The following is a 26,315-nucleotide window of genomic DNA, read 5'->3' as shown; positions in this document are numbered from 1 at the left end:
GTTTTCTATTACCAGTCTTCTACTGTTTTATATTTATTTCAGCTCTAATTGAAATGTTTGAAACTGAGTTGTTTCTGTAATTTTCCTTTTAACACATGAAGCAATCTTTCCACACAAGTGTTTATTTCACCTTTTAAAACTACGGTCCTTTGACCCAATTGAAACATGCAGCAAATTGTAAAACACAAAACCATTGGCAAATGTTCCTCTTAAATCAGTTGACAATCATAGTGTTGAGATGTAAACTATATGACACACAAATTATACTCCAGAGTGTAAAAAGTATTGTAAACTTCCTCAGACTTGACACAATAAAACCCACCAGAAATATATAATCATTAAAGATATGTTCTGTGTGTTACTGCTCTTATCCGTTTTTGATTAATGCCATTGACAGGGAAACATATTTATTACCAAGTGTTGTTTTCACATTTTGAACACCCACACAAATAACTTGAATGCCACATCAGTGTCTTGGATAAGACATTCCACCAACATGTTCAATTTCACTTGGCAATTTCAAACAGTCTTTCTTGAAGTGAAAACTTGAGTAACTTTCTGAGAGGCAGAGAGGGATAGATTTATCATATGTGAACTTCCTCTTTATACAAAGCCCATTACAAACAAAAACAGTGTCCGTGAAAAAGATTGTAGTAATAACATGTTTAATCTTTTCCCTGACACAGTTTCCTTGAGATGATCACTGTTATTAATCGAGACATATTCAAGAGAGAACAAATTTGATCAAATTGTTAATGATTTTATACCATTAAAAAACAGACATTCTTTGTAGAAACGATACACTCCACAAACCATACTCCCACTTAATTAACAAACCTCGAAACCAACTCACTTTCAAAAACTTTTAAAGTTAGTCCATAATTCAAACTTTTGTATAAAAAACCTATAGCTCTAAGGAAGCAAAATAGACTATAAAATATCTGGCACTATGTAAACATTTGCTGCGTAAAGGTTCATCAAACAAAAACAAAAACTTTTGACAATTTTATAACTTCATAGTTTTGAAGCAGTATACACCATTAGTAAACATTAGTGGATGAACTGGGAACCGTTTTTTGGGAACTCAATCTACTTGACTTATTAATGGTGTTTACTTGTTTATAAGGGAGAGTAAACCATTGGTTATTTATTACATCACCGATGTCTAAAACTATCCTAAAGTCCTGATTTGTTTTTATTAACTAAAGCCCGAAAGATTATTTTAAAAACTTGATTACATTTTTGAGGAAAACCCCAACAAGGTCTTTTCATATCTTTTTTTAAGAACAAGAAATGGTCAAGCAACTACTCTGAGATTGTATCCACTGTAGTTTTAAATGATATGTAACTACTCCACACTGTGGGATACTGTGCACAGTACACATTTGTACATATTTAGCCTACTTGTGCCACCATAAACAACCCATTCAGATAAAGGGTTTTAAATGGTCATACAACTCACTGCAAAAAGTTAGCGATAGTAGAAGGGTTTTAATGCCTTGTTTTTTCTCAAAACTGATAGCAAACCCAAGATGGAACAATTTCTTAAAATGAATGCTTCTTTACCAAGGTTTTATACCAGCAGACCTTTATCCTGCTGCAGCCATCTTTGTCAGGATCCCTGTACAAACATTGATGGGTGTAATACTCATTTCACTGAACAAGGGACCAGACTATTTTTCCCTTCCAGCCTCGGTTTGGGTTTCGTTGATTTGAATGGAAGAAAAACAAGATGGCCTCAACACGATAAAGGTCTTTCAGATAAAACTTTGGCGGATGTCACCAATGCTTTACTTTCCCTATGAGCTGAGCTAAAACTACAGCATAGGAGAGGAACGCAAGTCTTCAACACTGATGCAATAAAAAGTTCTTTTAGCCAAATATTTGTATTATTTATTCGCTCATAGCACAGATCAAATATATTATTATTCTACAGTGATCTAGCTTTTGTTTTTGTCCGAGCAAAATATTGTTTATTTAGACAGACTGTTTTTGGAACAGTATAGAATCAATCACCCTCAAACAATCAGAGTTAGAATCTTATAAAAACAGAGGAAGTAGAGAGATGTTCCTGTAATTTGTCTGAGTCTTGTCTAAATTTAATCTGACAAATAATTATTTTTTGTCCTTATCCGACAGCAAGGCTGCAAGCTGATACAATTATAAAATTTGAAATTTTTTTGGTAATTTAATAAAATTTATTGTTCTAAAAGTTCAGGTACAGCATTTAAATACCTGTACTTCTTAAACTAACTATTATTTATAATTTTATAATTTAGCAATATATATATTCCTTTTTTGGAACCACATCAAGCTTGTTTAGCGAGGGAGGACAGGGAGGGGGAAGCGCGTCTCTAAAAATGGTTGGAAAATTGACAAGTTGTTAATTCCCAACTTAAGTTTTTGATGCCTTTGAATCTTGATTAAGAAGACCCAGTTTGACAGAAAAGAATTAAGCTGCTCTTCTAAAGTCAGCTCTGTATTTTTGTTTCACTATATGCTCAAGGAAATTCGATACTAGATCAATTTTCCTTTCCACAATCTAACTGGGAACGTCCTAACCCTTCTCTAAGTGCACCCTGGTAGAACGTTAATTGCTTCTTCACCCAGAGTGACCCCTCTATTACACCCCTCTTGCTAAACGCTTCCTGAGTTTAGTACGAGGGGTGCTTCTGGCCCTCTTTACTTGCGTTGATGGCGTCCTCCCGGAACTCTGGTGGCACGTTGGGAGGGGGCAGCTTGATGTCGTTGGGCTCCACCCCCCAGATCTCTCTGGCGTACTCGGCAATGGTGCGGTCGCTGGAGAACTTACCAGACGCGGCGATGTTCATGATGCACTTCTGGGTCCATTCTTTGGGTTTCTGCAAGATGGATGTAGGAGAAACTCACTCACATGAAACAGTTTTTAAAATAAAGGTTCTCAATTTCTCTTTGATAGAGTTAAGTAGTCTCCACTCAACACTTCATTGCAAACATGGTCAGTTATGACATTTGGTCCTTGGAAAAAAATAGGAACATTTTATTGAGTACAAGGGCTGATCTACATATAAATGCAATGTATGCTTAAATAGACATTTCAGACTATTTAATCACATTTTTTCTGATTTTTCCAAGGGCTAAAAATCAGACAATCAGACCAAAGTAGGAAGAATAACATGCTTTGTAAGAAAACAAGACATAGTAAGGAATTCAAATATACATTCAAAAAGGAAAAGCTACTCACAAGGAAGAGTTTGTTAACCCTGTCCTGGGCTTCAATGTAATCAGCATAGTCAGCAAGAAGCATATACCTGCAATACATACAAGAACAAAACTTATATAGATATTTTAAGCAATGATGCAGGCATATAACTAAGCACAGACAAATATCGCTTAGCAGAAACTTGTTAAAAGCCAAAAATTGACTGTTGTGACTGGTACCCCTTCCTTTTTTTTGCTTAGCTTAGAAATTTGCTAAGCAGTACTTTTTGTTTAACAGCTTTATGGAATTTGGCCCTGGTGAATAGACCCTTCCCACAAAATATGTAAAATAAAGGAACATTGTGCCCTTTTCTATGGGAATGATGGTGGCGTGACGCAGACACATTTGCTTAGTGCACATCTTTATGGGGTTTGGCGTTTTTACTTATTTAATGGAAGGGTCTCTTGGGTCAATTATAAAGAGAAAACAAATTTGTTTTCGTCATAATGGTACCGAAGAATATCTAGACTTACGTGTCATGATAGAGGAGATTATTTGCAAGATCCTTGAAAGCGTCCGGGTCGTGTGGAGAGAAGAATCCTCCCATGATCTGATCAATGGCTTGCTTCAGCTCAGTGTTAGTGTCGTAGTACTGCTTGGCATTGTACCTATAGATAACCATGTGGTAAAATAACTTTACATAAATCATGTTTAAAGATTTTCGTGGTGTGAAAAATAAAAAGTAACTAAAAATTAGTAAACTTGCAGGTACAACCATGTATTTGAAAATGGAAGTAGACAACATGACAAGAATTGATTTGATGTACATGTATGGGGTCTGTCCACACTAATAGGGTCATTAGCAGTAAGAAATTAAACAGAAGAATTTTCACAGACAACCATTAAAAATGGGCAATGGGTCTCACTTAAATAACTTTTGAGTTAGACAAATTCATTAATTATTTGAGTTATTTTTTTCTTCAGTCAATAGCAATAAAGAATGTCTGTCCTCCTTACACACATTATGTCTTAAAGGCAGTGGACACTATTGGTAATTACTCAAAATAATTATCATCATAAAACCTTTCTTGACTACGAGTAATGGGGAGAGGTTGATGGTATAAAACATTGTGAGAAACAGCTCCCTCTGAAGTGATGTAGTTTTCGAGAAAGAAGTAATTTTCCACGAATTTGATTTCGAGACCTCAAGTTTAGAATTTGAGGTCCCAAAATCAAGCATCAGAAAGCACACAACTTCGTGTGACAAGGGTGTTTTTTTCTTTCATTATTATCTCACAAATTCGACGACCGATTGAGCTCAAATTTTCACAGGTTTGTTATTTGATGCATATGTTGAGATACACCACTGTGAAGACTAGTCTTTGACAATTACCAATAGTGTCCACTGTCTTTAAAGGCAACTGCATAAATTCTTAAATATTCAGACATTTTGAATACTTTTTAGCAAGCAAAATCAGTATCAGCTGGGAAATGTAAAAAAAAAGTGTCTTTTTGTGTTCCCTCCCAGTCACAGACCAAAAGTTGTATTGACCAATAAGTGTGGATCTCTTTCTGGCTCACCCTTCATGCCTGAGCTGTTCAACCTGAGGTACAGTCATTCCAAAGATGAAGATGTTATCATCTCCCATCTCCTCCTTCATCTCCACATTGGCTCCGTCCAGGGTACCGATGGTCAGGGCACCATTCAACTGAGGATCAACATTTATTCAGGAAATTAGAAACGTTATTATCTCTTATCATAGTAGTGCCTTCAGCCAAAATACACTTTGACTTTTATACACAATATTCATCAGGGGGATAAAATCGGTGGGAAAATCCAAAAGACTGCAGGGCGTATAGGTCAAAATAATTCATGGACTAAAATTTTTATATGAAATGAGAGAGAAAAAAAAAAAGGCCTACACAATTGAACTGACCTAATTTGAACAAGCGTTTGACTCTTTTTATAATTGGCAAATATTCTTCAATACTCAAATGGAATGGAAGATACTTATCAGACTAAAAGGCAATATTTTAACAAAAATATTAGACTGCTGGACTTGTCCAGTCATGAGTTACTGGCTCGATACTCAATGGCCTCATGCCTGGGGTCTAGTTATTTTATTTAGCCCTGTACATAAATGAACAAACAAGGAAGATATGCCTACACTTGAACAGATCAATTTGCGATTGAATCAAACATAATACAATTGACATTCAACGCTGTTATTTCAGCAAACAGTATACTTCTTCAGATATGGCTGGAAGTCAGCAAAGGAAATGTATCATGATCTCTTCTAGACAACATCTAAACACTGTGACCTTTCGGTCTGAAGATGGTCTAATAGAAACATTGCCTGGGGGCAATTAGTGTTAAATGTCTGCATCGTCAAGCCCCCCAAAATATAATGGTCTCCCTTAGCGACCGATCTGGAAACCATAGCAATATCTACGCAAGAAAGTCAAGCATCATTAAGCCCACAATTTACAGAATACATTATAACAGTTCTCCAAACAACATTTCTCATCAATAACTCAAGTCCATTTGATGCAAATAGCTACATCAATATCAATTGAACACGATATAAGCGGACTGAGATAATTGTGCTGTTTGTGGCTGCTGACCCAGTTCTAATAAAAGTTGGAAATAAAATTGATTAATGTGTGATCAAGGGTCCCCATTTAGTGGGCCTGCCTGCCTGTTCCGGGTTTCCCTTTTGCACCACAATGTATTTTGAAGTTTGTGCAATATAGGTACTGAACTAAACTTAAAGGGTGGCTGCAGTTTTTTTTTTATTCATTTAAATGATTAAACATGACTTTTTAAACCTGAAATATTTTTTCCTTTTTTTTATTAAATGCGCAAGTATTTTAAAAATGGTTTTCAAGAGATTAAACGTTTGCATAAACGTGACGTCATGTCGGTAACCCGAGCTGTCGGGCCCCCTGGCTGTGTGCATATAGAGAGATGTGCACTGTGTGGCCTGGTACCTAGGCGCGTGTAGTTAGGGACCAGACTCTTTTTGCCGACGATATGTTTGAATTCCCGACGTGACGTCGATGGTAAGGGCGGTAACAATCCACAAAAGGGTCATTACGCAAGTCAGATATGTCGGGAATAAACAAAACACATTTTATTGATGTTCAATACATATATCAGAAATAAATGACAGCAAAGTTAACTGTTTTATTTTAATTTACTGCAGCATCCCTTTAACTTATTAATCAAGACTTTCTGACATCAAGTTCATTATACCTGAAGTGATGTTGTCGTTATGAATAAACAACAATACATTGGTAACAACAGGCTGGGTAGGTGGAAGCCTGCAGCAAAATGGGAGACTTGTGAAGACAGTAGATGGCAGCAGACTTACTGGGTAAATCCATTGATCTCAGAAATATCTGCATGGTCAGAACTATGTAAACAATGGAGATTTACCTAGTAACTCTGTCGGCGCCTAGGATTCCATAGTTTCCCATTACGAGGTGAACTATTTCACGATGCGGAGGGCACTTACGAATGCATATCCTGTCCGCCAATTTTTGACTCAAAATGGAGGAAAAGGAATAGACCCCCAAAAATGTTTTTCCCCTTTCTCAAAACATAGTCCTCAATTTCTCAAAGATAGGTGCATTTCCACCAGTTTGGTAGTTGTTCTTTTTCCAAATATCCGGGTGGAAGCGTTTTACTTGATATTTTGAAACTTATTCCTGGTTTTGAAACCAGGTTGTTTCCAGTGCTATACAAAAATATTTACCCCTCGTTATTCGGTTTGCTTTCTAGTCTCTCTCCTCTCTCTCTCCTCTCTCTCTCTCTTCATGTTTTTTTTTCACTTCACTGCTTATGTTACACTTTCTCTCTTATGTTACACTTACTCTCTTGTTACAGGCTATTAACAATTTTTTTGCCAAAAAATATACATCCTGTACTCACCATAAATTTCATGTTGCCAGTGCCAGAGGCCTCTGTCCCTGCTAGAGAGATCTGCTCCGATAGATCCGCGGCAGGAATCACTACAACCAACAAAGTTAATGGTTATTAATAAAGGTATTAATTGAGAAAACACTTGTTATATAAAACATGAGACCAGGGCACAATTTCATAGCGCTGCTTAACAACCGCTTTTGTGCTTACTTTGCAATTTCTATTTCATAGCGCTGCTAACCGTAAGCACACGAAAAGGCATGCTAACCTTCCGGTGCTTACCGCACGAAAATAAATGACGTCACAATGCGTATGGCCGCCAAATTTGTCTGCTAACCTGTGAAATACGCTCAGGCTTAAGCAAATTTTTCTGCTACAATAAGCACGCAAATTTGCTTACCGTTAAGCAGCGCAATGAAATAGGGCCCTGGTATCGGTTAAAGAAGGTTGCTAATTGGCTCATTCTATGTGCTGCGTGTACATAGCTGTGAATTTCCATTGTTTCATCATTGCCTTACCTCTACAATGGCAGCCTAATGATGTCAATGTATAAGGCCAATACAAAACTGAATAGTTCTTAAAGGCAGTGGACACTAATGAGTAATAGGGAGAGGTTGATAGTATAAAACATTGTGAGAACTGGCTCCCTCTCAAGTAATGTAGTTTTCGAGAAGGGAGTAATTTTCCACGAATTTGATTGCGAGACCTCAGATTTAGAATTTGAGGTCTCGAAATCAAGCATCTGAACGCACACAACTTCGTGTGCACGGGTTTTTTTTCTTTCATTATTATCTCCCAACTTTCACGACCGATTGAGCTCAAATTTTCACAGGTTTGTTATTTGATGCATATGTTGAGATACACCAAGTGAGAAAACTGGTCTTTGACAATTACCAATAGTGTCCAGGGTCTTTAAGGGGTTGTTTACATGCAAACCACATCACCCAGTTTTGACCAATCTGAACTTATGAACAATCGATTTATTTCTTAATAGATCCTGCTAGTCTCATGCATGGTTGACAAATGAACAGTTTTGATTCCTTCAAACAAAAGACTTGCACAGCCTGTAACAGTTAATCCATTAATCCAAGATTTCATTAAAAAAAGTAAACTTTTCAAATGTCTTCAAATTTGTAAAATTTTTGTAAAAGAGCAATGTGTACTTGGGCTTGTTGGGCAAACATCCAGGTTTCCCAAAATAATACCCCTTTGTTTAATGACATAATCAGTAAAGTGTTCTTAAAGACAGTGGACACTATTGGTAATTGTCAAAGACTAGTATTCACAGTTTGTTTATCTCCACATTTGCATAAAATAACAGTGAAAATTTGAGCTCAATCGGTCGTCGAAGTTGCGAGATAATAATGAAAGAAAAAACACCCTTGTCACATGAAGTTGTGTGCTTTCTGATGCTTGATTTTGAGAATTCAAATTCTAAACTTGAGGTCTCAAAATCAAACACATGGAAAATTACTTCTTTCTCGAAAACTACCCTATTCAGAGGGAGCTGTTTCTCACAATGTTCTATACTATAAACCTCTCCCCATTACTCGTAATCAAGAAAAGTTTTATGATGATAATTATTTTGAGTAATTACCAATAGTGTCCACTGCCTTTAAGTTAGAGAGCTAAGAGCTATAATCTTAAGGAAAAAGAGGAGAAAGTAGCCCTTGCGATTACCTTTTTCAGCTAGCGATACTCTGTAGTTCTCCAGGTACACAACCTTGAGGCGTTCACCGACGATGGGGTCATTGTTGATGACCTGACCAATACAGTTGATGAGATAGATGATCTGTTTGGCTGTGTGGTAACCAGGGGCAGCCTTGCCTCCGATCATGACAGTTCGAGGAACGAACACTCCATTGGGATTTTTCTTAATCCCTGCAAGGAATTTTATACAAATAACAATTAATGCTGGACCAAATTTTCATAAAGATGAAGGGAAAAACTTAGAAAGTATAATTTTTAAACCTATGCATGGTAGTAAGAAATGAAAGTAAAGTAGCACAATCATGTTGTAGTGTCGGTGCAAAAAACAATGGATCTCCTAATAGCACTTGCGTAACTTAAGTGTTTGAAATTTGTAATTCTCTTAAAATAGGGTGTCCATACAAAACAAGTACGCCAAGATTTTTGTGTTAGATATGATGTTTTTTCAAAATTGTAATCCAACATTTCTAGCTTTGCTAAAGATTTCATTTCATCCCACTTATTCTGGTTGTGAAGCCAACGACTCACAGAAAAGCAAAAACTTAGCCAAAAACCCAATGTAGAGAAGATAAGGAAGGAAAAGCTAAATGAGGGGAAGACAAAGGGGGAAGATAACTTACTGTTGTACATAGTGATGATGTGGAGAGCATTGAGAAGTTGACGTTTGTACTCATGAATCCTCTTGACATGGACATCAAACATTGACACTGTGTTCAGATCGATGTTGTGGTTCTTCTTCAGATAGGCTGCCAATTTCATCTTGTTTTCCTGTGGATAATAGAGGAGTAAACATGTACGAACTGGAAATTACAAGTTGGTTGTTGAAGGAGATTAAACACCACAGTAACACAGTTTTTGGTTATTTATGGGGGCTATTTATGGGGGCTATTTTTCGTGACGTACTACCCTAGTTTATAGATCCCTTGCTCTAATGTCACAACCGGGTACAGTCGGCCCATGGTCTGCTGATTTGGAAGTTGAATTAAATGTCAAGATATGGTCTGAAACAGGGAGTTCTGCACTTATGTCAAGCATATTTGACAGGTTAACAGGGACTTTTTGCTAGTGTACGTGCCACTCCATGTTACTAGCCATTCAGCTTCTAGCTTCAGTTTGGTTGCATTGGATTGAATGGGAGAACTGATGGTGGCACCATGACAAGGTCTAAAGCCCATAAAACTTAACTAGATATCAGTGTCTTGTGGGACTGTTTTTGTCTTTGGATTTTTTTGTTCACAGAACTCGGGCAAGTAGCGAGTATTCAGTGCTTGATCGGTGGAGGGGTAAACAAAAAATATAAAAATTGACTTGAGGCAACTTACCTGTTTGACTGTCTGGACAGCCATAATGAAGTTGTTGTCATTAACAATGGTCTCCAACTCTCTCAACTGGTCCAGATTGGTCGTCCAGCCGTCACCAATCCTCTGCAGAATTAAGCAGGACACCAATTTTAAATTGTACATACATAACATGATAGTTTGGCTGGTAACCTTATTCTGGTAAGCATAGTTTCGTTGTGCTAAGCTACTCTTCGTGCTCAAGCAGCTCTATGAAAATGGGCCTAGGTGCCGATTTTAGTGGCCAGGAAAAAAAAGATGGGTGACTGACCTCTTCAATGACCTCCGACAGTCCCAGGTTGCAAAGCAACATCCAGCGGCGAGGTGTGATCCCATTGGTCTTATTCTGGAACCGCTCTGGCTGCATTTCATAGAAGTCCTTAAAGCTGTAAAATAGGAAAAGAAATGGAAATTGGTAGCTTGTCAGTGAAGTGCTATAAGACCCTTAGTCGCAGTTAAAAATTTGCTCTAGCCATGCAAAGTTTGTGGGATCCATTGCTATGAATTTGAACTGCCTCTAGCCATCGGGCTACTCGGTGGTCTAGTGGTAAAACATTCGCTCTAGCAATGCAATCGTTGGGGGTTTGAATCCCACCAGAGTGATTTGCCTGTGGATTTTGTTCACAGAGTATAGAGTGCCTACTACACTTTGTCGTAAGGGTAAAAACCAAAACAAATATACAAATTGGTAATCATCAAAAGGGCCTTATATCTTAAATGGCTCTGATAAAAAATCAATCAAACACCACAGACAACTGTTTTCTTAACAAAATTCATGTTTTCTTTTACTGAATAAATATATTTGGAAAGATGTATCACCAACAAATTTAATTTGTTAGGCACTTTACAATATGCTACATACACACAAAAATCCCCCTAACGTTGACAGACATCCAACTTACACATGTGTAGTGAGAAGCTTGGAGTGAATGGCTGCAACACCGTTGACAACGTGTGTTCCTACCAGGCAGAGATGAGCCATGTTAATCCTTTTACCACCCTCCTCTTCTACTATTGACATACGACGAAGCCTGTCCATGTCACCTGGATACATCTCAGCCACCCTCTGAAGGTAGAAAAAGGCAAACGCTTGAGTAAAAAAAGCTTCCTATGAATTGATTAGATTTGATAAGATTTGGTTTATCACTATTTATATACAAGTTTCCAATGAAAAATGCCTTGGCTCCCGTGCTTAAAAATATGATAATTGCACATTAAGAAATATATAATATTAAGATATTACAGAAAACTAGTATAAAATCCAAAATACTTATCAATGACAAAGTAACACATTTAAAGATGTACACAAAAAGGAGAAGTCTACAAGAAAATCTGACAGATTGATTACTTATCATTCAGCCCCCTGACTGCGGTTTGATCAAAACTTTGCCGATCATTTTGTGGCGTGTCGTAGCCGATCAGGTAAAAGTTCTGATGGCTGATTTATCCGGGTGTGGGTTCGATTTGAAACCAGGTCATGACACTTAATGTTTCTGGGCAAGGCAAGGTACTTAACCGTAACTGCTTCTCTTCACCCAGGTGTATAAATGGGAAATTGGTTATTATTGTTATTATTATTTATTTGGCCATTTCACTAAGAACAATAACAATACATGTAATTGCGAATAAAACCATACAAAAATAAACATGTTGAACAGAACTACATGTAGGCAAACAGGCTAAATAGCAACTAAAGCACTGGTCCTGAATGAAGATGACTGACAGCAAGGTTTTGATACAACAATGAACATGTAAAAATAGATAAGAGAAGAGTGTAGATTGGGTAAGGACAGGAAGAGGGGTGGGAGAGGGAACAGCAGGGAATTAGGGACAGAGACAACCCATTTCAAGCAGACCAGGTTAACCCTTTAGCATTAATTGTAAAGCAGGTTGGGGTTGTATACTCCCCAGGAGTTGAGCAAGTTTGAGGAATGGTCAGGGTTGATTAGGTTGTAAAGTGCCTAGATCTAGCTACTAGGGTATTCTCTCTTACACTGAGATGTCTTGCATTGATCTCATAGATGATCTGTAGATGTCGAGGTAGAACAGTTTCCAGCATGCTGACGGGCCAACGCTCCAGAGCCTCAGGTAGAATGGTGTGGTTTGTATATGCACAAGACTTCACTGTTAACTCCCATGCCTGAATACATCAACAACCAAACATGTAGCAAGGTCAGATTTTGTTATCCTGAAAAATATGACTCCCATAAATGACAGACCATGTTAGTCGACGAGGTAAAAGGAAAACCGTGCAATTTGGAGGCATATTTGTGTGGATCATTGTATTCTACTTTTGCAACATCTTTCTAACCATAAGCATTTTATAACAAACGGTTACAAACGCTTTTTAAAGACCAACTCTACCGATCCAAGGCAACGTGTTCCTTTAAGCAACTTTATGAAATGGGGACTTGTGTCTGGATTTCGCAAAGCACTAAGGGATACCTAAATACGAGTCTCATTGTGACCACAATTGGTCACATGCACAATTTTACATGCCAAGAGCAGCTGTTGTCCAATGATCCGCCTCTTTTTGACTGAGGGCGGAGGGCACTGTCTGAGAGTGTGATGTCAAATGTAAGAGGTCTATCTCGAAAAATTTTCTCAGTTATAAAAAGTGGATTTTCTTGGTCAAGGGAACATGCCTAAAAAGATATCAATCAGCTGCCAGCTACTTACTTGCTAATAACAGGCATGATTTTTTGAAAAAAGTAGGAACATTTTATCAAGTACTAGGGCTGACCTACATGTACCCATGATGTAGGCTTTAATACACTTTTCAGGCTATTTAATCACACTTTTCTCATTTTTTCCGAAGGGCAAAAAACAAAATTGAAAATCAGAATTAAGTATAAAGAATATCATGTCTGTAATAACCATTCGAGGCTAAAGCCCGGTTCATACTTCCTGCGAATGCGATGCAAAATGTTTTGTTGATGCAACAATCGGTACGCACTTCCATTCCTTTTGTGACGCAATGAAATCGCTTCGCACGAAGCCTTCGCAGGAAGTATGAACCAGGCTTAATTTGTTGATTGGAGCCTATACTGACCTTCTCCCAGGTTAAGTCCTCAATGTCAACGAAGATCCTCATCAGCTCAGGGATAGCCATGGCAGGGTGGGTGTCATTCAGCTGTAAAGCAACCTAGATTAGAAACAGAACAATAAACAAAGCACTCAACGTCAAGACTTCCCACTATATCTCAGAACTACTTCAAGTTTACACTCCGTCAAGGAATCTTTGATCCAATTCCATGCTTCTCCTCAATGAACCTAAGTCTTGACACTCCCGCGGTGACAGGTCATTTTCTGCAGCTGCACCATGCATCTGGAACTCTCTACCACAAAATTCAAATCTCTTCTCAAACCTTATCTTATGTCACAGGTTTGACTGCGCCTTGAACACCCAGCAGGGTGGATATATGCACATTACAGGTCTTTATTATTTTTCCTATTATTATTAATGGGTTCATCAGTCCAACATAATTCTGGACATTGCGTAATGTTTGGCAATGTATGGTGGGACCACTGTGGTCCAGTGGTTAGACTGTTGGTATGAGAGAGATTGGCTGTTGCCAGCTTGGTGTTTACTATCCCCCTTGAAGGAGTTTTCCCGAGTTCCCTTGACAGGAAGATCATCTAAACAAGCAAACATTGGATGGCAATGGCTGTGGAAGTATCACCAATGCAAAGACGCAGTGATCTACCCAAAGCCAAAGTGACTATCCATTCATCCTTACCTTATCTGGGAAGCTATCAAAAGAAGTGCGGACTTTTTCCTTGCTGCCGAAGCGAGACGACTTGAAGCGACGAATGATGTCTTGAAGAGTTGCTGCAACCATGAAGTACTCCTGCTTGAGGCGAAGCTCTTTACCCTCTACAATCTGTAATGGTGGAAATAAAAAAACTTATTGCTGAGCACAAAACAAAAATCAGTATGCCCATTTGCAGGGGTAGATCAAAGGTAAATCGATCAGAGTGTAAAGGGGCGAGCTGTTCTTCCCTGGGGTTGCCCCTGGAAAGAGAGCAGTTTGAAAAGGGCTTTATTGAACTCGGAAGACGGCATCATGTTACAGGGGTGGATTTCACAAAGGTAGTCCTAACTTAGGACTAGTCCTAGGCAATGCTAAGAGATAGGAGTGGTCCTAAGTTAGGACCAGTAACTCATCATAACTTAGGACTGGTCCTATCTCTTAGCGTTGCCTAGGACTAGTCCTAAGTTAGGACTACCTTTGTGAAATCCACCCCAGCTATACTTACATTGTCATTTGGATACAGCACTCTGGAGATGTTCTCAGCTTCGTTTCTGTTCAACACAGCTTTGATGTAATCACCATCATTAACTGCATAAAAAATACATCACGTAAATAAAAAATCCTTATTTCTAATGACAATGTGTGCAGTGTGACCTCAAGTGTCGGCTATCTTCTAAATAATGTATCTGTGTGACATAAAAAATCTTTCATAATTTTTTTTGTCAAAAAACAGTAAAAAAGAAAAGAAAACGTGTGCACCCTGCCCAATAAATCTTCCAAATACACATTTTACAATAACCAGCCATTAAGCATTCTTTCTTGTTCTAACTTAAAAAATAATAACTTACAGAAGCTGAGATCAAAGCTGTTGGGTGACTTGGCAGACCACAACCTCATGGTATTGACAGTGTTATTACGATATCCTGGGACCGGGCTGTCATATGGCATGGCGAACACCACCTGTTTCAAATTGAGATGGAGTGAAGTGGATTTTTCTATAAGTCAAGCTGTCTGCTCTTAAGGATTATTGCAACAAATCCATTAATTTTCATGAAAACAGTTGTTTTTGGAACTATACCTTGGTGAAAATCCTTGAATCTTGTGTGCATTAAAGCAAAGTACAATTATTGTGTCTTGCATAAGTCATAAAAAAACCTTACACATTGCAACTCCTATGTATTTCTGGTAATAAGTGAAGCCATGTAAAGTAGGTGTGGCTTACGGGGGAATTACAAACAGGATAAAAAGTGGCTCTTTTAGGTGCCCTAAAATGCGCACTACATTAATAAAATCAGATGAATTAATTAATTAAATACATATTTCCTTGATGAATTCCATTGGAGTAAAAATCTTCATTTAGTCAATTTGATTAAACACATGCACACTTCAAAACAGTAAAAAATTTAAAACAGATATATAAAAAAAAAAAAAAAAAAAACTCACCGTAGTATTCACCCATTTGGTCTTGTCACCCCGCTGTTCAGTGTGACCATAGAAGTTAATAGGGATCGTATACTCTGGCCGTGCCTTTTCCCATGGGTTCCCGAAACGCAACCAGTCATCAGGTTCTTCCAACTGAAAAGAGAACAGCCAACAAGGAAATGTTGTGATTATTACATGAAAGCCGGCTGTAAAAACGAGATCAACCCTTAATCAGAATTAAGCTCTTACAAAGAAAATAGTATTCAACATGTCGAGGGCATTTGAGTCTATAAATAATCAATTTTACACATTAAGCCAAACTCAATAGTAACAATTTGTGGGAGATCAAAATATATATAAAAAAATTATATTTTGTAAAACTTTTTTATCAGAGATCGCCTAACATCACAAGGTCACGGATGGCCACTTGATGTCACCACGAGCATACTGCCCCCTACTCATTGGCCTGAAGTAGGGTTCCCCCCTTTCACAATCCCCAGGTATCATCCACAAGGAGCCTGGCTGGTAGAGCAGAATGCACTCCCTTCCCAACTTTTTACAAAACAATTATGGTTTAGTGCCTTGCTCAAGAGCACAAGGGTCATGACCGGGATTTGAACCCACACTCAGCTGCTGACAACACCAGAGCTTGGGTCCGGTGACCTAGACCACTCTGCCACAGCACACCAGAATGGGATAGTTTCTCTTTCTCTACTGTTAAATATCTGGTGTGGGTAAAGGCTTCAAGCATGTAAAATGACACTACAGGAATGTTTCTTTCATCTGTCAATGGCAGATAGTCTGTTACCTGTTTGCCGTCCCTGATCTTCTGGCTGAAGATTCCGTAGTCATAACGGATACCATAGCCATAGGCAGCTAGACCTAGGGTTGCCATGGAGTCCAGGAAACAAGCTGATGTTGATCAGAGAAAAAACAAATTTCAGAGGTCAAAGGTCAATTTCTTTTTGTATTTTGTTTGCATCATACATTTGTAGAAGACAAATTAAAAGGTTTTCATTCCTGTAGACTTGTTGACATTTGTGGGTATTGTTCTGTCTTGAGCCACATGCCTGCAGCAGCATGAAAGGCTGCAATGACCCCACGACCTTTTTGTAATGAACACTTGGATATACGAACCAGGAAGGTAATCCTTATGTTTATTACAGCACCACTTATAGACTGATACTTAATCCTTTATCCAGACATGCTCCAAAGCATGGAGTCTTATACACTCTAGATGAAGGAATACTTGTATATTCTCTGTTTGAAGACCTAGACTTTCAAGGGCACTTAGTATCTCTTTCTATATCTACTGCTATCATAACCTAAATGTAACTTGTGTACAAACATTGTGAGGTATCAGAACGCCATTTGATATTTGTTAAGCTGGTTCAAGTACCAATAAACCTTGTAAATGTTTCCAGTTGATGAGGGCATCAGTGGAGAAACTTGCCTTGCAATCCAAGCATGCACAACACCATAACCACATACATCATCATTGAGCTGTTACCTACTTTGTACATGTATCCCAAACCGTAGAATAAACACCCCACTTGAAATCACCACATTCTCCAATTTAATATTGAGCAGAACATGTATGAACAATTTGGGGGTCAACTTACCTGCAAGTCTTCCGAGACCTCCATTGCCAAGTCCAGCATCTAGTTCAATGTCCTCCAGCTCCTCAATATTCAATCCCAGCTGTAACATGAGCAATCAATGAAGTTCCATCAATCCACAGTGTATCATTTACTTACAGCTTTAAAAGCAAGCAGTTCCACAAGGCCCTGGCAATTGCAGTGGTGCCCTGTGCTTTTGATGTAGTGCCCTTTGCAAAGTTTGAATATAAATGCATATATTTTCCATATAGAAGTGCCCCTTACCAGAGGAAAACTGCTGTGCTCATTTCAAGAACGAAATTCAAGGCCCGAGCAAGTTAAGGGAGATTTTATCTCCTTTAAGAGTGGTCTGCTTACCATCAGATTAAATAATACGGCTACAATATGACACAGTATTTGTTGTCTTCCCATGAATAAGATCAAACATTATTAAGTGAAGATTCCATACATCATGCATTTAACAAGAAATGAGCTTCGAAACATCTTGGGAATAGTTACCCGCAATCAGATGATCGCTATGTAGTGAAATATTTCAAGACAAGTTGAGATATGAGCTGAAATGGATAGCAGGTCTGAACTTTATCTGAATGATCGCACTCACATGTGTTTATTCTGAATTCCCCTCACATAAAGTGAAATTATTTCTTTGAACCTACCTGATACAGAGCTTCATCACACTGACTTTGGATTCCCAGATTCACCATGGTATTAGTCAGTGTGCGACCAATGTAATACTCCAGAGACAGGTAATACACTCTCTGGAAATAGAAAATAGAAAATAGAAAACACCAAATGTTGAAACTCATCCTTTTTTGTATTTTACGTACTCAAAAAGATACATTTGCCACTAAATTTTAAAACAAATTAAAATAAGATATAAAAATATACACTTCCAATTTGTATTATTGATTTAGTAGTCATTTTTATAATCAGACATAGTTGTACATGTACAACGTTAATAATTGCAAACATCAGGATCTTGGTAAACAAATTTTCCTCCATGAATGATCTAAGTATAGAGGTCATGACCAAGCTCAAAATATATTAACGCTTTTAACTATCACCTTAAACTAAGTTCTATGTACATGTCCCCCTTGCTCAGCTGGAGTTAAGCATTTCTGAACCCTGAACCATCTCAACTCCTTAGAAATAGGCAGCACCGGCAACTGAATAGGTGCACCTAGGTTGCTTATCATTCAACAATCATTACCCACCCAGTCCAAGTAATTAAATAAACCCCTTGCTGGCATGAGAGGTTACTGAAGTTTTATCGCGACTTGCCCAAAAGCACAAGTTCCATGATAAGGATTCAAACCTGCAATCCAGTGATATTGCAATGACTATCTACATGTTGTATACTATATTTCAAGCAGCTCAATTGCATGCCATTGGAACTACCATCATGCACTCTACTATGATTTGACCGTCAAATTGGCAGACATAGTAACTAGACAATATCATTTACAACCTTGGGATGTTCTTGAAATCATAGAACTATTGAGACAGCTGATCATGGATTAACCTACAATATTTCAAACAGGCTGTAAGATGTGTAAGCTGAATGCTTTTGTTTTGATTTCCTCTTGATGATACAGCTTATTTCAGCTGAAGGTTTAGACCTGCTGAATAAATACAACCCTGGTGCACACCGAATTCAAATTTCATTAGTCATAGCACTCCAGATAATTGACAACATAATGCGAGGTACCCAGGATGAGCCGCACATGAACGCCATAAATAAGTAGGATTTGAAACTTTGCATGGTGGAAGTAAGATATAGAAAAGTTTGCGGTAACACCATGTAATAACAATCTCTAAATGAGTTGGGGTGGTTCTGAAAAGAACCGTTGGATTAACTCGGATTAACGCCATAAATGTTAATACAGACCGAGTACTTACAGCTACAGAGATTGCATCCCGCCACTTCATTAAATATTCAATGGAGCCTCATGATTGAGTGGTCTAAAAGCCCCGTATTCATTGTCTATTGCATGCAGAAGTTTAAATCCTGGACAGGTCTGACACTTAATTGAATCCCTTAGGCATCAAAATTGAAATCTACGTATGGGCAGTCACCATAATAAATTTGTTTCCTTTTCGCGAGATTAGATGTTACGACAAAGAGCCTGAGCACCAGGAGATGTAGCCAATGCATTATAGAGAACTAGTGTTAAATGCCCTTTTTTTGCTAGCTCATAACAAGAACCATCACAACAATTTTCAGACTTCCAAACAACAGTCTTTTTATCCCCCAGAAATCATGGGTTTCATAGCATAAAATAATACAATTTATTGCATTAATAATATGTCAGTGTACCCATGTAATGCTCATTGCTCAATGACCTACCTACACACATAAAATACACAGGTGCACATTCAAGGGTATCAAATATCCTAGCTTACAATTTAAAATTATGCGTGTGAAATGGAGAAGTCGGTCAGCTTAGCATATTTCCGGAGTGACAGTGCAAACTATGTGTGGCATGCTTAGGATCAGATTGGCTTGATACCCATACATGAAAACTGAGTAGGTTAAAACCGAATTGGAAGTGTCTACATTCATTGTACATTCTACATAATTCACTTGTATGTTGGTATTTTGCGGATAGTAAGGTCAGAGGTGACATACAGTGTCTTGATAATTATTGACATGGTGGGGGAGGGCGTTGAGGTGGGGGTCAAGTTGTGATAGGCGAGGAGTCTTGTTCCTTTCATCTGAACTGTATGTAACCAAAGAGCGAGTCTTCTTTGTACAAAACTACTGTTAAAGTGTTTCACCAAGAAAACAGCTGGTAAAGTAAACATTCATCCATTGAACGATTTCCCTTGTATTATAAAATAGCGAGCAAAATGCTACACAAAATGTATCTGATTGCTACTCAAAAAACACCAATTAGCTAGTTAATGTACATACTTAGCATTCAGTGTTCACTTAACAAGTTCAGCCTAGGTATTTTGCTATGCAAAATTGCTGAAAGAAATTGTTCCCAGTATCCAACTGAGAGTTCTGATGGGTTTTTGTAACTGGGATTTAAAGACTGTAAAATTAAAATAAAAACACTTGAACTGAAACATCCAGGTATATGTAGTTTACTTTCTAGGCCAATTTCCTTGTGACGTGACAAAAAACCATTGACCTCAGGAAATTGGTATAGAGGGGAAAAAATGAATGAGGAAATAGTTTGTACACAGGTATAAAAGAAAAAAACATGGACACATTTACCTGTACATTAAACAATTAAACCATGAATCATTCAAAGAGTGATACAATTTCAAGGAGATACTGGCCAGTAGACCATGGACTTTTCTTGAACTGAGGAAATCCGACTGGACCAGAGCCAATTTTTTTTTGTATTTTTACTTTGATCATCCAACTTTTGGGATGTTAGTATGTCCAGCAAAATCAATGGCCCTAGTCTGAACGAAATTCTGTTGCACCGTGATGAGAAATGTTAAGCTCAGTTAAGATAAAACACTGAACCTTGAACTGAATGAAATATGGATCCATGTACTTGAATCAACTGACTGATCCATTTCTATCAATTATCAATGTTGTTTCTGATTTGAAATCTTCATTTAAATAATGATGGGTCTATAAAATGCAATTTTATTCATGCAGTCCTTGGAGATGCACCTTTGTGTTCCAATTACCTTAGTATTAAAAATAAAATTGTTTTGCCATTGTTAAGGGTATTTTGATGTTTTTTTGTGTATTTTATGTAAATTTCCGTAATCATGACAAACAGTGTGAAGTCATGTCGGGCAGAAGCTCTCAACTTTGCGATTAGTTTAAATGCACAAAACAGGGACAGCATTTAGGATATTCTGCTGTGGATGTCATGTTTTCATACACATCAGAGGATTGGGACGTGATCCAAAACATAATCCTAATTTTGTTTTTTTATACTTCAGGGGCCCTTCAGGGCTTCTAACAACAAGTCCATTTTCATATCAGAACACGTACTTTCCATGGACACTTTGGCCTCTTCATATTAAAGTTAACATAATAATGCATACTCATTCAAAGTTACACTTAAAACAAACAATTTTTACTGAGGGTGGATCAATTGAACAAAGTTCAATTGTGTCTGAAAATGTGTTGAATTTTGCAGACAGGTTTAATGTGTTACACGTAGTCCACAACTACATAATACTGGTACTGCTAAAGCACATGGACAAAACCAGTCTTCATTACTCAGTAATAATAATAGTGGCTTCTTATACAGCGCTCAGGTCCGTCACGCAGTGACACTCATGGCGCTTCAACATTATTACCCCTGGTCACTCACTGGGCCTTAAATCATTCCTTAAACCATCTGGGGAGTATATAGCCTGTGCCGCTAAATATGTAGCGCAATCAAGGCTAATCAATCACAAGAACCAACTCCGCCCTCACATGTACCCATTTACCCCTGGGTGGAGAGAAGCAATTATAGTGAAATGTTTTGCTCAAGGACACAAGTGTCAGGACCGGGATTCGAACCCACACTCCGCTGAACAGAATCACCAGAGCTTGAATTCGGTGCTCTAATCCGCTCTGCCACGACACCCCACATCAGTATGCAACAGTGCTAGTGTTTTAACTAAATGAGTAACTAGCCATAACCAAATACTATGTCCCTGACTAAGGTTAAAACTGTTCACCTTATGTGTCCACTGAATGAACCATAAATGTAAATGTACCAACGGGTACAATGTTGTTCCCTAAATTTTGTGCATACAGTCTGTAACCATTAGTCGTACATAATGTTTTTATGGTGACTAAACTCACCTTGGGATCTTTTTCATAGTAGTACTGCTGTGTTCTTATCCAGCGTCCCACAAGGTGATCTCGGACAGTGTGGGCCAAGGCAATGTAGTAGTCACGTTGAGTTGCAACATTGCGATCTTTGACTAGGCTAATAAGTGAATACACAAATAAATGAAGAGTAATGAATTTCAACTTGAGATACTAAATGGCAGATCAGTTAGAATTAAATACAATTTGTTGTGCAGACTGTAAAAGTTAAAACATTTACTACAAACGTAACCACTGCTCAATTGTATACAATTGATTTCAAAACACAACAACAACAAGCAAAATAGCTTAGCAGATAAACAAATAGGCTAAAAGTAATATATGTGAGAACAATTTCAGCTAAACTGTGTTTTGAAATCAGATCCACGATACTTTTGACTGTATTCAATCAGTGTTTCCTATGGTTGATGAACTAACAATTCAAACAGATGATTGGAGCAAAGTTTCCTGAAAACCACAAACTGAAAGCGCTCCCACAAATGCGCAATGATTGCATACATCCAAATTGTGAGTTCTTTTATAGAGGTCAAGAAAAAAGCCATTGTCAAAGAATGAAAGATGTGGTCACTGAGATGAAACCATGGAGCTATCCTTTTTCCACGCTGAAACTATGGAGGTCCATTTCTATTCTACCTCCATAAGGTTTATCGCAAAAAGCAAAATATCAAGAGAGGCCGCATAGCAAACTGCCCAAACTACCTACCCACAACGCATTGCTGTTCTGAAACGCGTCAAGTTGGGACAGAACATCTTCATGTTTTAATGAGAAGAGGAAACACTGTAGTGTAGTGAAACGAATGAAGCTGGGGCCGATTTCACTAACGTCTATGTTTGCGATCATCGCTAACACACTTGCAATGAGATCACAAACCTCAAATCCATCGCAATTGCGATGTCGCTAATTCCGCGTTTCACTAAAGTCATCGCAATTGCGATGACATTAAAAGGGGAATAAAGTTTTTGTACGAGGCTAATAGTAGTGACCTTTGACATCCCGCAACAAAATCGTCGGTCGTCGCTCGAAATGAAATGGCATTGTGCAGTTTATATATAAGTCGTTGTCATGTTGGTGGCTACGAACTATTGTGGACGATGTTTAGGCATTCATTTACAAAGGGTTAAAGCATTTATAGGCCTATGGCCTCTATTTAATTTTAGATTTTAATAAACAGTTTTCGTAAATCTGTTGTTACGGTGGGGTTGATGAAAATTCTGACATATCTGTCTAATAATATAGCTTCACACTGTCAATTTGCCAATACATTACACATTTTTTCTAAAAATGATGGTTAAAATAATCGAACCCATATAGTATCTCCTTTTTACCGATATTAAGGGGCTCTTTGCTGCAGTTGCGTCGCTGATAGTTGTCATCGGCAATCTGAGTCTACCAGGTAAAAGACCGCAAGACTAAAATAATGTAGCGCCACTCATTTTACTCTAAATCACGGGCAATTTATACGTCAAAACGTACACCGCTCTAACTATAAGCACATAATGGCGCGATGTATCATAAGTTTGCGATGAAATTTTACTTTGCGACCACTAACATGTCATCGCAAGATTGTCATTGCTAAATAAAACTTTGCGACGAGTATATTCATCGTTAAGTTTTAGTGAAATCGTCGGCTAAAAATCCATCGCTAAGTTGCGATGGATTTTAGATTTAGCGATCAATTTCGGCGTTTGTGATGACCAAAACACGTTAGTGAAATCGACCCCTGTTGTGTTTATCACCATCGCCCAACTATGTTATACTCGCTGATTTTATGAATGAAGATTCTCATTCTCATTATCTGATTTAATAATAATATTATTATTCTCAATAATCTATAATATTAATAGGTGTGGCTAGTTATTTTCATACAAAATTGCCCGTCACCAATGTGCTTTCCTTTACGCAGGATTGGCTAACAAAACATGACAATTAGCAACTTATAACTTGTTGTTTGTAATAAAATTTGTCAATTTATCAACAAAGTTTGACCAACATTATAGACAGTTAACTTTACCTACAATCTGACAGTTGAATTGGTTTGTTTTCTCAAATTCACAATACAATTTGTAGCATTTAATTAGAAGATAAGTTCGAAATAAACTCTACAATAACAGGGAATGCTGTCTTAAATGTCACTGCATTTCACGTCACGGTGTCAGTACCTGAATATCTAGGGTGGCTCTAATAAATTTTCATGATAAAAATAAAGACGGAATTTTGTTGGTTCACCTGTAATGAAGATGTCGGTTAAACGTGGTCTTGAAATTGGCAACATCCTCCACTTCAGCTATCCCTCGGACGCTAATCTGTTTCTGTTTGTCCACGTCTGACTTGGGCTTAGCTGCCATCGTAAAAAGAGGAAAACTTGAGCAAAACAGACAGCCCTTCCAACCTTTTCTCACTCACGACAGGCGTACGTGCATATCAGCCGGCTAAAGTGATGACCCGCATAATTTATGCAGGGGAATTAACCCGTTAACCCAGTCACGATGTGCGCATGCACACACACGTCCGTACACATGATAACGTGATGTTGTTTTCGGGGAGGGGCATTTACTAATTAGTGGGGGGGGGGGGGGGGGGGGGGGGGGGGGGGCTCTTATATAGTACGCTTAGGAACAAATACTATTGATAAACTGTACTTCTTGGTTGAACTTGTGGCTTACCAATTTTTACTTTCATTCATTTCGTCCTATTTCAAATGCTGTGTATCCCTTTTATGCTTAAAATTATATTTATCTTTTTATGCAAATTGATTTATTTAAATTGCTGATAACATTTTGTGAAGTAAAAACGAACATTTAGCTATAATTCCATGAGTGGATAATTGGCCCTTGCCTAGTTGACTGATCATTATTAATAAATTGTCATCTAAGTTTCATAAATCATACGGTAATTAGTATTAGTTCAAACCATGGAGGAAGAAACTCACGACCGCCCGGTAATATGAAATGTGATCAAATGTTTATGACCTTAATTTCTTTTTTGACAAATCAGCTGCTTCTGTTGTGTTGTAGTGTTTTTCTTCAGTTGGCTTTAATCTTTGATTAAATAGATTGTCTTGCATATATAGTTGTTTAGTGCTTTTTGATCGGTCAATCCCAATTACTGAACCACCTTTATTTTTAATTTGATAATCAAATGTTCGGATTAACTTGTTTATATTAAAATTAATTTGCTTTGGCTGGTTTTAGTCTAATTAATATAATAATTGAAAATATGGTCTTTAAACAAACTTATCTTTTGATTCAACTGATGTTTTTTTTTTTTTTTTTTTTTCACTGTGTAAACTTTCCATATGACAAACAACATTGTATCATCAAAAGGGGTACCATTTAAAAAAAAAAGTGTTATTACCATCCAATTATTGTGCAATATGTTTTTATTAATTAAGCTTCACAATCAGTTGGTCTGTCTTTTTTAATGAAATACATTAACTTAAAAAACAAACGAAGAAATGACAATGAATAAGTGTAAAATAAACTCTTTGTGTAATACTACAATCATTCGCAAACATTCACGAAAAGCCTTTGACGCTATAAAAGAAGAAAAAATAAAAGAATTGGCAGCGGTGGGATTCGAACCCACGCCATCGTAATGACTGGTGCCTAAAACCAGCGCCTTAGACCGCTCGGCCACGCTACCTTGATACTAACTCCAGATCGTTTAATTGTCCAGTTGATAAGGTACGCCAATCCCCGTGGTTACTGTAGGAAATAATACCAAAAAGCGATTAGAAAACACCCTCTTTCATTAATTAAATCCCTTGAAAACACACAAAATATACATAAAGGGTCAGAAATGCTCTGAGAATTGTATTTTCATGCAAAAATCAAGCCCACGCATGTTCACACGTGAGCTGCGGCGCGTCTTTTGAAAGGACATTTTTTTGTATTTATTTGCGCGATCGATCTTTTCGTTGACTGACCGCAATCAGCTGATTGTGTACACGCACTTCCTGGTTGCGCACGTGGGCAGGCCGGGTGACCTTGTTTATGAATATTCACACATTTTGTCGAATCAGTGTTACGTGCTGTTTGTAATATAACGGTAGTTTTTGTTTGCAGTGCGGGTCTTTTTCCCAATAAAAATAAAACAACAGGGAATTCGCACAGAGCGGTTTCAATTTATTGCTTGTAGCCAAGTGAAATTACGCGGTCGTCTTTAAAACATTGTTTGTAACGAGGACAGGCATTTTGTTAGAATTAACGGGGTAATGGCACAAACAATAGATTAACCAATTTACCCAAAAGACAACGTAAGTTGGACCCATTGACCCTTTCTGCATATCTGAATAAAGAGAACTTTGATGTTTGTGTTTGTTAACAAAGACAGACAAATTTTGCCAAATATCCGTCCATGTTACAAACCTAATAGTAATAGCTTCAAGATAATTCTTTATATTTTCTTGAGTTGGGCCTACGCTCATAGTCGTCTTGGTAATGCAACGCAAGAAGAATAATATGAACACACAATCTGAGAAGCGTCACCACGGGAACGCTTTCATATTCAACTTTTCGGGAAGACCAAAAAAAACTTTGTCTTTTTACAAAACCACATAACTTCGAAG

The 26,315-nt window shown here is 37.7% G+C and overlaps 1 protein-coding gene and 1 non-coding gene across 2 annotated transcripts; both read right to left on the bottom strand.

Annotated features, from left to right (window-relative positions):
• Positions 1-429: 429 nt before the first annotated feature.
• Positions 430-24,172, bottom strand: LOC117305477 (glycogen phosphorylase, brain form-like). The gene is made up of 21 exons (XM_033790380.1): positions 23,975-24,172; positions 21,721-21,847; positions 17,606-17,707; positions 16,953-17,031; positions 16,139-16,242; positions 15,352-15,483; positions 14,757-14,868; positions 14,414-14,496; positions 13,894-14,037; positions 13,206-13,298; positions 12,147-12,293; positions 11,056-11,219; positions 10,425-10,539; positions 10,139-10,240; positions 9,437-9,584; positions 8,787-8,987; positions 7,116-7,195; positions 4,763-4,890; positions 3,715-3,849; positions 3,224-3,290; positions 430-2,861 (listed from the first exon to the last, which is right to left on the bottom strand). Exons 1-21 carry the CDS (start codon positions 24,091-24,093, stop codon positions 2,655-2,657), a joined length of 2,589 nt encoding a protein of 862 aa, XP_033646271.1. The 5' UTR covers positions 24,094-24,172; the 3' UTR covers positions 430-2,654.
• Positions 24,173-25,308: 1,136 nt separating this feature from the next.
• On the bottom strand, positions 25,309-25,390 carry Trnal-uag. Its single transcript has one exon. It is a non-coding gene; the product is annotated as a tRNA-Leu (tRNA).
• Between the last annotated feature and the right edge of the window lie 925 nt (positions 25,391-26,315).

Source organism: Asterias rubens, chromosome 1 (genome assembly GCF_902459465.1).
Source record: "Asterias rubens chromosome 1, eAstRub1.3, whole genome shotgun sequence".
Classification (NCBI taxonomy): domain Eukaryota; kingdom Metazoa; phylum Echinodermata; class Asteroidea; order Forcipulatida; family Asteriidae; genus Asterias; species Asterias rubens.
This window is presented reverse-complemented; position numbering and strand designations above follow the sequence as displayed.